Source organism: Rissa tridactyla, chromosome 1 (assembly GCF_028500815.1).
Source record: "Rissa tridactyla isolate bRisTri1 chromosome 1, bRisTri1.patW.cur.20221130, whole genome shotgun sequence".
Taxonomy (NCBI): Eukaryota; Metazoa; Chordata; class Aves; order Charadriiformes; family Laridae; genus Rissa; species Rissa tridactyla.
This window is the reverse complement of record NC_071466.1, coordinates 25,540,764-25,554,476: the sequence shown is the minus strand read 5'-3', so window position 1 is coordinate 25,554,476 and position 13,713 is coordinate 25,540,764. Positions and strand designations below refer to the sequence as shown.

The 13,713-nt window shown below is 37.7% G+C and overlaps 1 protein-coding gene across 10 annotated transcripts in view; it reads right to left on the bottom strand.

Moving 5' to 3' along the window:
• Window positions 1–13,713, bottom strand: part of PAN3 (poly(A) specific ribonuclease subunit PAN3) — an 85,623-nt gene that overhangs the window by 56,443 nt on the left and 15,467 nt on the right. For all 10 annotated transcript variants that reach the window (XM_054219334.1, XM_054219325.1, XM_054219343.1 and 7 more), the window contains 3 exons: window positions 5,078–5,144; window positions 3,288–3,358; window positions 1,002–1,064 (listed from right to left, as the gene is read on the bottom strand). In XM_054219334.1, coding sequence (XP_054075309.1) covers window positions 1,002–1,064; window positions 3,288–3,358; window positions 5,078–5,144 — 201 coding nt within the window. The remainder of the gene's footprint in view (window positions 1–1,001; window positions 1,065–3,287; window positions 3,359–5,077; window positions 5,145–13,713) is intronic.

The following is a 13,713-nucleotide window of genomic DNA, read 5'->3' as shown; positions in this document are numbered from 1 at the left end:
ACCAGAACCACCAAAATGAATGCAAGGAGTTTTCCAGCCAGATTATTTCAGGGTTTAGAGAGGTACATTTTTCTAGGTAATGGCGAAAGCCAATTTAGGGAAAACACCCAAGAAGTTCAAGTTCAGAATGCCACCCTATTTTTAACAAGCATAACATGTATTTGAAGAAAAAACGAAATAAGTGTGACATCATTATTCTCAGGAAAGAGGGTTAGTCTATTACTAGCTCTAGCTTTTGTTCCATGCTTCACAAATCCTATTTGTGCATTGTAGATTAATACTTACCTGAAAATCTCTTATAGGAAATTCACTTTAAGGTTGCTTGTCTTACTGCATGTGGAGTTACAACAACCGGACAGTAAATCCAGAAGGTTTTACAGTTGACAGAACCTCCACCAAGGCTCCATCTACAGAAATACTTAGCTCCTTTGATTTCATTTTAAGTATCCTATAAAAATGTCTTTAAATAGTAATCTTAGCTTTCCTGAAATCTAAAATTGAAATGCAGTTTAATAAGTTCTAAACAGAAAAAATAACCTCGAGAATGTTCATAAAAATTCAAGGACTACGTTTACTTTTTAAACAAAAAGTAGAATGTCTTTAAAAATCAAAATAATCATAAGCAACTTATATAGCCCAGTCACACTAACTAGTTTCAAAATGTTGTCTAATTAAGAAGCAAGTATATTCAGAATTACAATCATCAAGCCTTGTTTTTAATATTTTATTGATATCAAATATTTACATCCATGTGGCTTACCCATTGTTAAAGGGCTGCCAGGATAACATCATCAGCAATATCCAGAGACAATAAAGATTAATAAACTTAACTTTCTTGCTTGACACAGCTAGGTATTAGTGCTTTTACAGAAACTATTCAGAGTTTTACACAATACAAACATGCAGTTTTTACATAGTTGCAAATAATTAAATAGTTCTAAATATTTAAAATATCACAATTTTAATTTGTAAAGGAAAGCAATTGCTCTTTATTCACTTACCAAGACTGTATTATATCTGTCCTCCAAGTCAGTGATAAACGAAGGAAATGCTGGTTTTGCCAGCTAGTTCAGAACAAAAAAAAAACTTAGCTCTGGGCTCTTAGCAAGAAAACTGAAAATTTTTTTTCAAATAGTAGATGTTGTAAACACCTACATTTGAGCTAGTCACCAAGGCTCCCTTGAGAGTCAATGAACAGAAGCACGCACTTCTAGAAGGCTATCTATCTTCTGTTACAGCAGGCGTCAAGCGCTGGCCTGATAAATCACATTGCTCAAGCTCTAAATAAACCCCAGTTACAGGGGTGGGAGGAAATCACACAAGTTTTTAAATACCTGGCACTCAAGCATTTAGTGCTTTTGAGGAAATCACTTAATTGTGATCACTTGAATACTGTACTCAAAAAATACTAAAAATATGAAGATACTACATCCAGGACTATTTGCAATGTATTGTCTGGTACCAAAAGTCAGTCAGTCACACAAGCATGACTAATTTCTCATAACTTTAGCCATCAATTTTTGTTCACTTAAAACAGTCACTGATATCTAGTCTTTTCCCAAATACTTCTCTTGATGTGAGCTGAATGTTCCTTTAAGCTGCTCATCTCTCTCTACTGACTATAGAGGGAGCCTTGATGCCTAGATTTTAGACAGCTCAAGTAATATTAGATGAAAACTTCCCCATTACTAGTATTATTTAACAGCCTTTTATACAAACATACATTACAGAATAACAGTCATAATAAATGTTAAATTATTAATATGCAAAGGAAAACACAAACCTCTTTCAATTAATGCCAGTTATGTCTGAAATATTAATTGGAAACAATCCAAGTCAGTTTCACAGACAAATCTTTCTCTTGATATTATTTTAGCCGCGAGTAGCTTAATTTGCTGATTTTTTTGTGGGGAAAAAAGGGACCAAGTCAGAAAAGACTCTACATTAGTATTTGAGCTTTGAGTTGTTTGAGCTTTACACTCAAACATGAATTGGTTTGTTTCCCATTTGCACTGTTTCATTAACTTTGAAGTAATTTTTAGTATTAGAGGCAGTGGTCACTCTGGAAATACTTCTGTATGATAATTCATTTTCTTTGGTGCGTGTGGTTTATATACATAAGCACACTCACATATACATATGTATGTATGTGCGTGTGTATGTCAAAAAGGAATGCATGCTCATTTTAACTCTTACTATCCTCAGTAAGTGGATAAACAACACATTTCTAATTGTTTACATCCAACTTTCCAGTGGACTATTCTGGCATTAAGGAAAAGGGCAATTCAGAGATTCCGTGTAGTTTGGATACATCATAATATTTGGAAGTTAACATTCTACAACAGCATTTCATTTCAAGGAACATTAGTCTGATGGGGCAACTATAGTAATTATCTTTAAGCTCAATCTTCACCTGCAGGAATGATACAGAGCTCCCAATTGCCAACCCACAAACAAAGCTCTATGAAAAGTCACAAGCATGCTGATGTAGCGTGCTTTCAAGACAATGCATTATCCACTACAGGAAAGTTCAGGATATGGGGCTAATAAGAAAAGTAGTAAAACATGAAAGACATCAGCGAAAGTAAAATTTGGTAACTGGCTGGGAAAAGATAATGTCTTTTTTGATAAGCCGCAGTTCACAAAAATGAGAAGGAACTCTGGTGTAACCAAACTTTTGTCTCTTATTCCAGCCACCGCATCTGTAAGTGTTTAATTGGAAAATACCACAACCTCTGTTGGCGCAGGTCAAAGGTGTTTAAGGAAGCTGTCTAGCCCTCAGCAAAAGAAAGATTTCTCAGTACAGATTAGAAGAGAAAAAAATCCCAAACTCTAGCTTCCCAATAATAGTGTCTTTCAAACTAAGTGCATTCCAAATTGTAAGAATTATTTTCACACTATGTATAAATAAATGGGGGAATGATTCTTAATGTATTCAGAACTTATCGCCATGAAGGCTTGCAGGTGGCTTGCCTTGTGCCTCAGTACAATAAAAATAATTTGTTTTCAAATTAAATGGGCTATATCCTAATTTTCATACTCAAAGCATTCTTATAAACTTCAGTTTACAAGTGCTTGGAATATTTCTTAATAGCAGCAACAGTCTGATCTGGTGTAGCAAAAATTAAGTAGTAAAATCTTATTTATATCAGCAGTGACATAGTCAAATAAATCTAGTAACATCAGAAGAATCATCCTTATTTCACCTAGCATTTCAAGTTATTCCAGATCATCTTCCCTGTCAACTCATATACAAATATGCTACTTTAAATTTAGTGGTTGCCTACCTTCCTCCTTTGAGACACGCTGAGGGCAGCAAAGTCATTAAACAAGGATGAATTTGGTGAAGTTAGTGGATCTGTAAAAAGCATGTAAACCAACATGTTATATACCTCTAATATTAAAAAGAAAATTCAGATTTTTTAACTTAATTCTGTATGAAAAAAATCCTGTTGACAAAACTAAGCTTAGCAACCACACTGCTAAAAAACGCAGCATTTATTAGATTCTGTGCAACTGCTCAACTGAAATGGAGCTCATTAGCAGAAGTTAGTAAGTTTAATTGCTGTTGACGTTATTTAATATCCATCTAACAGTTCAAAGTCTTTCTCTCCTGTTACCTGAAATTAGTAACCTTCTGTTAACACAGTATTACAAATAATTATGTGGATCTTATTTGTCCTGTCACTGTTCTGCATAAACTTACATCAGAACTAAAGGCAGCAAAAGTCTACATTCTATTAGTTGCTTTTTATTGCTTTTTCTTCATCCCTATGCATCCCTTCCAGAGTTGAAGCACCAAAAACTGAGTAACAATCACAGATCCAACTTAAAACTCCGAAGTCCATGGGCACAGACGTCAAATTAGCAGATATCTGCTAGCTGTAAACACTGGTGTTTTGATGAAACACTTTCTTCAACATTAATCAGTACTCCTTAAAGGGGTAATTCTACAAGTGAAGCACAGCTTAGGAAGGGGGGGAAGAAAAGAACCTGAAACACAACAGAATTTAAACTGGTTTCCAAAAGTCAGTCTGATTTCTCTCCTTCGCATGCATCACCATCACCATTTGGCCTGTCACAGACAAACTCTGACTGCATTTAAAACTGGAGACCTTCACTGCCTTGAATAGATAATTGTTCAGTGGGACAAAAGAAGTACAATCAATCACAAAACCTACTGGAAATGAACCAGAAGGAGGAAAAAAATAAACCCAATAAATTTCAGCTTTCAAGCAAGTTAATTTCATAGTAGTTACCACCATGCTTAAAAAATTATAACCCTACTTACTAAGTAGACTAGCTGCAGGGTCAGACATGCAAATGGATTTCTAGAACAGCATTTACACAGCAATTTTTAGAGCAGAAATATGTTTTAAATGTATGTCCTTGCCATAAGGGAATAGTATCCTCTTCTTTAAAGAAGTTAGTTTGACAGCTATAGCTGAAATAATCTGCAATGCCTGTTATAATTTGGAAAGCGATTCTGCAAAGTGCATTACAGAAGTTCAATATACCCACCACAGTAATTTAACAAGTACGGTGGTCTGCACTATGGAGACATTTTGTTTGGTTGAAAACCATGTTCCCAACATCAGGGAAAAAAAATATAAGATGTAAAGTACTGCTTATAGGACAAAACTTAGTATCTATTAAAATCATGAGTTATACGATACATTTCACAAAAACCATACAGCCTAAATTTAAGAATAAAAACCTGTACATTCGTTCCACACAATAACTTACTTGAAAAGCACAATAAAAAGGTATACTGCCATGAAACAACATAAATTTAAGCTCTCAGTGCTTTACAGTGGATACCCAAACTAGCACTTCACTTGACAATAATGATTTTTATTTTTATTTTCCCCACCACTGGAGCAAAGAGAAGGCTGAAAATGTATGACTTCAGCTTTGGGTTATAAGTAATCACACTACTGTTAAAAAAATACAGTTCTACTGCATCTCAAATCAAATCAGAGGAGGAAAAAAAACTCCCTTCAGTCTCAGTTTTACCAAAGTAAATCTCTTAAATTTCCAAACACGTTTTTATACATATTACTTTAAAAGTACTTACCATGGCCTGCGTACTGCTTGGCACTGTCATTGAGAAGGCTAGGGGAGCTGCTGCTATTTGTCATCCTCTGCAAAAATAAAAGACAAAAGTGTACACTTAAAATAAAGCTGTAAAACATGAAGTGATGTCATTGGGGATGACATTTAGAAAGTTTTAAGAACAGACTAGGAAACCTGTGCTCATTCCCTGTTTAGTAAATACTCTAAGCAGACAGTGGTTTGTAGTTGACAAAAACATTTAGTAAAATAAAGCACTTTGCATTTGAGTAATGCAAACCAAAAAAGACTGCATACTAAAATAAAACACTATCTTCATGAATTTATTCTATAACTTAGGAGGGTCTACCAAACCTACTGTTCTCTTCCTGTACGTTGTCAAAATGTCAGATAAGCCAATTACTTATCTCCTTTAAACATTCTTTCACAATGTACTCCTGAAACAACTCCTCCCTTTATTACACATCATCACAACACGAAACTTTTGCAATGAAAAATACGCAAATTAGTACAGAATTAAAAAAAAAAAAAAACCAAAATCCACAGAAGAACCTTTTGAGATCTTTCAGCAAAACCATGCAATTCTTGTAAGCCAGCAGGACATCTGAAACCCTCTCAACATTCCTCCTAGGCTCCACCTGCTTCTCCTACATTCTTCTAGAGATACGGGCTGGCAATAAACTGGACTAAGTGAGGCAGTGCTGCTCTAAGAGCTATCACTGCTTTGATAGAGAAGTTTAAGAGTGTCTCTTCTTACTCCTGCTTTGAGTTTGACCAAAGCCTCCCAACAGGAAGATAAAATGTGAAAAGAAAAGCAAGGCAAGGTCAGGAAGTATTTCTCCATCACTGAGAGACACAAACAGTAATTTGTTAAAATATTCCCTGGCATGCTTTTGGCCTACATCAACCAGGAGTCTCCCAGCCAATTTTCAGGCACTATTCAGCAGTGAAAAGTTTTGAGATCCCTTCAAATAGCCAGTTTACATGCAGCCTCTGCTATACTGGGTGAGCATACACCATCACAAACAGGCTGTTTTGTGCCAGCTGGCCCTAAGCATCAAGGAAAGTTTCCAGAAATGTTTAATTCAGTAGTCTAGACACAGACTAAGACTCAAAACTGGTCACTGGAGTTGCTCTTTATGCTCACATTTTTCCATGGCCAATCTCAATGTTGGGGACAGAGAGCAAGAAGCTATTATATTTCAATACCATTTCATCTAATTCTTGACCAGAAAGATCAATATTCTGGAGTAAATTTGTTTAAAAAAAAAAAAAACAAAAACAGAGGAGAACCAACAGAAGCTGGAGTGTTATTCAATATGGTAGAACTGTAAACCTACTGCAATTCAAGTTTCTCAATGTTTGTGGTTTTCATACTACCACTGACTTCACCAGAAGCTGCAGCTTTTAATGCTTGTGTCTAAAAGAACAAATAGATAGTGTAAAGTAGCTTTTATGTGGAAGGTAATGTGTAAAAAACCAGCCTGCACTATTTGAAAAGTAACTTGAAGAAAGTTTTGGTAAAATTTAGGTACTTCAGGACTTATCTACAAACATTTCCCTCTCAACAACATGCTCAATCCCTCAATGCTTTATTCCCCCATGTATTATTTCCATTATCTGTGCTCCGTTGCTACAGCAAACTTTCTACAATCATTCAGGCTTCTCTGATACAACTCTTCACTCAGTACAAGTACGTAGTACTATATGAAGCAGAACATGCAGATGCATGATGCAGATGTCCTAGAACTATATGTGTAATATATATACACATGTAAATATCATGTAAACCTTCAGCTTTTTCAAGACCTAAATGAAGAAAGCTCTTTGCTATATGCTCTTTCGTTATTTTGATGCCACGTGTCATGTTCCTAAATACTGAACTGACACAACATAACTCTCACTAAAAGTTTAGTGCGCAACAATTAATTCTTTATACAAAAGGGATGCCTCTAGTGAAGCAGTTTATTTATTTCTAGAAAACAAGGTAACACTTTAGGAGACCCACACTAAGTTAACAATCTTGCCCAAGTTCAGGATGCTTACCCTACTGTCCACCATCATCAAAATAAGAATATATAAAAATAAATAATTTCTGGATTATAGTACCTCAATTATTCATATGTCATATTCCCTTCCTGACTAAGCAATGGAAAGTAGTTACATAGTTTTTCACAAATATTTGAAGGCCATACCTATTACACATCTTTTCCAGGCATTTGATACATCCACACTGATCCTTATAAGAGGAAGTGGTTTAGGAAGAAGTTTCCTAAGGGGAACCTTTCAGATTTGCACAAAATCTGTCCACTAAAAATAGTGTTAATGTCTATTTATAACACTTAGATTTTGAGATCAATTATTATGGTCTGTTGAAATGGTGATAAACATGATACTGAGATCTGGGTTAGTATCAAAGATGGTTAAACATATGGCTTAAACTTGGAATCAAGCACTTTCATGCCATCAATATTGTACCTCTTCAAGTACAGGAGTCAAACATTCAATCAACAGACTCACAACATGAATGGGTGACTGCAATGATGAAAATCAGTGCTGGTATGATCACTAAAAACACAGTGCACGCAAGACAGATTGCAACAGAACGCATTGTTCAGGATTCTGAAAACACAGGGCAAACAAAGCCTATGAACATCAGCTGTGCTTTTACTACGTCAAGTCTTGCTCAAGGTGCAAACATAGTTTACGTGAACCAGGATTCTGAAAAACCAAAGCTTCCCTCACTGATCTTGGGCAGCTCTTGCTACAACAACTGCTTGTCAGCTGTACCTTGAATGAGGTTAAAAACCTCCACTTCACCACTCACTTCCATGAATTTTTCATTTTGCTCACTTTCATTACACATCCACAACCTTCATACCTTAACATTATTCATAGAAGTCCTGCATGTAATCAGTAAGTGATTTTCAAAATTAGTATTTTTAACACACCCAAAAGCATTTAGTCTTAATGAAGGCTATTCCTGTATCTGATTTTTACCAAGTCAGGCTGAAAATGTCTCGAAAGAAAAAGAGAAAAGAAAAACCAAGTACTATTTACTTGTGTTTTCTGGAAGGCAGTTTTGATTTTAAATTACACTTCTCAATCTTTTCTAATGGTGTTGAACTATTTTTCATACAAATTCAATTTCAAGAAGAATGAGATCAGAAGAACCTCAAGCCCAAAAGATGAAAGCTCCAGAAAGGTAAGAGCAACCATTAACAAGAAAAGAAAACAAACTATTCATTCCTACTAAGCCCGCCAGGCAAGGCAAGCACACACATATGAGAGCTTCAGCTTTTTTTCAGTACATTATGACTTTCACCATACGGAAGTTAACATAGAAAGACAACTTCATCACAACCAAGTGCCACGCCAATGTCCCTCAGTTCCATATAAAGTCCTTTTCTTTGCCTGCCTATTGCTATGATTTATTGAGGTTCTTTAAGCACTAGTTAAAATTCAACTAGGCTGACTGGCATACAACCTGCCCCTCTCCCTTTAAAGGAATTAAAAAGTTGATTCTGTTCACATCTCAAAAGAAAGCCACCGCAGAACAAAACTGTCACACATTCACCCCTGTCCAAGGATTTAACCTGAGGCTTCAGCTTAGAGTTCTTCCACTGTCAAACCCTCCACCAGTAACAAAATACAGGCTCTTTAATTTCATGGGAAAATTGAGAAATAAAGTTTTTCAGAATACTGTGTTAATTCCTGAACATTGAAGCAATTAAGTTACAGGAGGGGAATAGGCTTGTTCAGAAGTCTTTACTCTTTCTTCGAGCATCAGGATTAATCAAAGTAACTCATCTCCTCTTAGGAAAACTCTGTGTGCACTGGTACTATGTCAAAAATGAAACTTTTGCCAAAGTGATTCATTATCTTACCTAGACTTAAGATAGCCTATTGCATATTAACATTTCCTTTTCAGAACCACCGCAAGTTAACGTCTTTTTAAAAAAGTATTATTTTCACACAGACTCTAAGACAACACTGACAACAGATCAACAGCACCACTGTAAAAATAATTTCCATACTAAGTTGCTGTTTTAACAATAGTTTTGAGGATTAGGTACCTTTCAGAGACTCACGGAGGGATTAAAGTGGGAAGGGATCTCTGGAGGCCAACTGGTCCAGCCCACCTGCTCAAGCAGGGCCACCTAGAGATGGCTGCCCAGGACCACGTCCAGACAGCTTTTGAGTATTTCCAGCGATTGAGACTCCACCATTTCCCTGGGTGACCTGTGCCAGTGCTCAGTCACCCTCACAGTGAAAGAGTGTTTCCTGATGTTAAGTTGAACCTCCTATGTTTCAGTTTGTGCCCATTGCCTCAGGACCTGTCACTGGTCACCACTGAGAAGAGCCTGACTCCATCCTCTTTGCACCCTCCCTTCAGGTATTTACATACATGGATGATATTCCCTGAGCCTTCTCTTCTCCGGGACGAACAGCCCCAGCTCTCTCAGCCTTTCCTCGCAGGAGAGATGTTCCAATCCTCTCATTATGTTCATGGCCCTCCACTGACTCTCTCCAGTATGTCCATGTCTCATGTACTGAGAAGCCCAACACTCCAGGTATGACTTCACCAGTGCTGAGCAGAGGGGAAGGATCACCTCCCTTGACCTGTTGGCAATGCTTTACCTAATGCAGCCCAGGACACCATTCACCTTCTTTTCAATACTTCCTAGGTGCAGTATCCTAGGAAGTGTTAAAAGAAATACTCCCACCTTCTAAAGGTATACACCACATTGCCTCCGCCCCTCAATGTTCAGTAGTGAAACCCAGTATTATAGCTGCACTTAAGACAAGGCTGCTTTGCTTTCATCTCCTGCCACTAAAGTACATAGTTAGAAAATTCTCATCAAGATAGAGTATGAATAAAGATTTGCTGCACACAATTAGATCTAATTTTACATAGCTTATGTTACAAGACTTAAGTGAGGGTTTTTGCCTTCTTCTCTACCTCTTTCTTCTCCCCAAAATACCTAAGAGATAGCATTTGTTCCCTGTCTCCATATTCCCTGCCCTAACCCCAAGAAAATAAGCACTTTCCTCAGGTCCATTCCTGTGCTGAGAATGTTATCTCAAATATTTTGTAGTGGGTCACAAGCTGTACTCTTCATCTTAATATTATTCTACTGGAACTATATTTCAGAATATTTCTTTGTAATTTTTAGAAAAATGTTAATTGGACCACAAAAGAAGTCATCCTGCAAGAGAATGAGATTGCCACAACCAAACAAATCATTGTTTAGTTGTCAGATTCTGTGACCTACAAAGGGTGATACGTTTTGCTTTCCTTACAAAGGGTGATACCTTTTGCTTTCCTTACTGAACAGTCCAAAACTTGTCTTCGACTATATATTCGGCACCATCTACAGCATGTCCCACTCACAACTGTTTGAACTAAAGCAACAGGATTTCTTCAGGAAGCATTATGTAAACAACTGCATAATTTTATATTTAAAATAGCACACCTGTAGTTCCACGCAGTTAAAAACTGAAGACATTTACAAGCTTCTGTGCTATAAGGAGAGTTTTATTAGTAAAGTCTTGGCAGTTGCAGCAATGGGAACAAAGGTCTTTGTGTTAATTCAGCTGCAAGGCTTTGAAGTGAGCATGGTCTCTACTTCTCAGGCTTTTGAAGAACACTTAGTATACCAACATTAGCATGGTGAAAGCAAGCAAGACCAATTCTTCTCCACTGCTTGGCCTTGCCAACTTTAATACTGAAGACTGTTGGGTCCTTTTTTATTTTGATTAGGGTGATTAATTGAGAAGTTGTGATTCTTTCTACACAACCTGCAGTCCAATGGAAGCCATGTAGTTATAAATCTCATCCTACCAAAATAAGGAAAACTGGATTTCTGTGGAGTTACATTCATGAAGACACGTTTTACTGCTTTATGCTTAGAACCAAATTGCCCAATTCTAATATAGAATCATAGAATGTGTTGGGTTGGAAGGGACCTTTAAAGGTCATCTAGTCCAAGCCCCCTGCAGTGAGGAGGGACATCTTCAACTAGATCAGGTTGCTCAGAGCATCATCAAGCCTGAATGTCTCCAGGGATGGGGCCTCCACCACCTCTCTGGGCAACCTGTTCCAGTGTCTCACCACCCTCATTGTAAAGAACTTCTTCCTAATGTCTAATCTAAACCTACCTTTTTTTTTTTCCCAACATCAAGGTACTCTTCTGCGTCATCCTGCTACAAATTCCCCCAGATAATTCACATATCCTTTTAGCATGCCAACATCATACTGCTAAAGCTCCTTCTCACACCACCTGTATCTTTGACCAAGCCACAAGTCAGTCAAGGGGCAGCACTAATGCCAGAGGAACACAGACATCAGTCAGCCAAGTGGCACACGCAGAGCAGCTGAGGAAACTGCCAAGCATCAGAGGCATCCTGGCCAGCCAGCTCCTGCCTCCTCACTGCTGGCAAAGCCAAAAGCAATGAGCTGCTTCTTGAACCACACCTCTGACCATCTCTTGGCTGCTGCTGCTACACCAAAAAGAAAAAGAACAGCTTCGGGGACAGCATGCAGCCTGTGGGCCATGTGTTGTGCAGGCCTGCTCTGTTATTACTTAGAGAAGGGAAAAAACAGAAAATACACGCTTTGATAAGCTGGAAGCCAATACTGCTAACGTAGTATATGAAAGCACATGCAGATTCAGGCAAGAAGAGACACATGAAACAGAAAGAAAAAAGAAGAATAAGAATTACAGCCATAGCCACTTCAAAAATCCTGCCTCTTCAGAATATAGTAAGGATTTTTATTCTTTTTTCCCCCCCACTGCAAACTGAGCATCGCCGCTAATTGCATCTTCACCACCAATCTAACCCCAATGAGATGTTCTAGTTCTCATAAAATATTCTTCAGCAAATACAAATAAAATCTCAGAGTCAGAAATATCTGTTCTGCAGAAATGTTGACTGCTAGTCACCTACATTACTTATGATCAAAGACACAGATCCCCTCCTCAATTCATCATGACACAATCCACTTTTACTTTCCTTCCTTTTGCTGCTTACTGAACACCATAACACTGATTACGCACCACACACAAAAACATGATGATTGCAAAATTTGAATATAGCTTTGCTTGAGGCAATTTGTCTCCATTACACATTAGTAACCCAAATATACACAGTCACAAACTCTTTTCAACAAACTGCACATGACAAATACATTCTGGAGATTAATCTGGTACAGTCAAGAAGACTCATCTATTGAATCCCTGATGATTAGGTTGGAAGGTATCTAGTGACTAAAGCACAGACTGCAGAAAGATTATCTCATGGTAAAAGAAAACGAGCATTACCCAGAAGAGACTGAACTCTACTACTATCTTTTCTAGATTGAGGCCAGTTAAGCAACTTGAACAAAGCTTTCTACAGGTGGTCATTAACTCCGTTTCTCACCTTCCTGCCATACAGGTTAACTTAAAAAACTCTGGGGACTCCAGCTTGCCAGCACTGTCGCGGGGGAATTGTTTGTTTAATTCCCATCCTTTTTATTCCCATGCCTCTATGAAATGCAGACTATTTTCTTCTTTCATAAGGAAAGTATTCCACAAAGTCAGACACAATAATGGTAACCCATACAGGAAAGCACGCTGCCAACTAACAGTCTTCACAAGAAGGATGTGAACAGCATGCAGGAGTAAGGCACGGAATCACAGGATTAACACTTAATCGTCTACCAAATGGATGTTCATTACACGTGTACTATGCATCTTGTGTCCTGAATTAGTCCCACTTATAATTTTCCCACTGAAAAAAATTAGACGATGTTATGAGGAATACAACTCAATATATAACCTTAAGGCTGCATCAGCAACGTAAACTTAACATTTCTTAATATCTAACTGTATCTCACCAGTGTTTTTCTATCAGTGTGTTTATTTGCATGTTTGCGCAATTTCCCAGTTTTAAAAAACAAGCTGAAAATGTTTCCTCATATTGCATCACTGATGCATCTATTTGTGAACTACACAGATCCACCAGAGATGACTAAGTCAGTCATAGATGGAACTGATGTTTTCACCTGCAAAAGCACCACTGAGAGGCTAATGAGATACTTTACAGAAGACTTCTGGTGTTTCATCAATGGCAGAATAGTAAATTTCCAGTATCTTTAGTTTGAGTCAAGGACCTGGAGAGAAACAGGCACACGGATTTGTTCTCTCCACCCTACTCCTCCCTAGCTTCGCATTACACCAACTTGTTTCTTTCTCCCAATTTCTGTGCATTTCACTTGCGCAATTCTAGTCCCCATTCTCTGAGTGTCCCACCAACGTCACCTCTCAGCTCCAGTCCCTCTCCTCAGCCTTTTCTAGTTCCTTATTCATTTATCTTCAGCTCAGTTTCTCTAAGCTCACAGCACATCTCTTTTCCCTTATACATCTTTCTGCTCCAATTAACACAGACGCAGCTCTCACTCAGTAAACACAGATCCATTTCCCTGCTGCTTCAGTTTGAAGTGGAAGAAAAGCAAATGAAGCAGATCAGCATTCCTGCTCGGAGTTCGGGCAAGGCCTAGATTAGGCCAGAGCTCTAAGTGCAAGAATGTACTCAAGCTGGAACATGCCAACACAGACTACATCTTTGGGAAATTATCTAACATCTAGGAAGTCT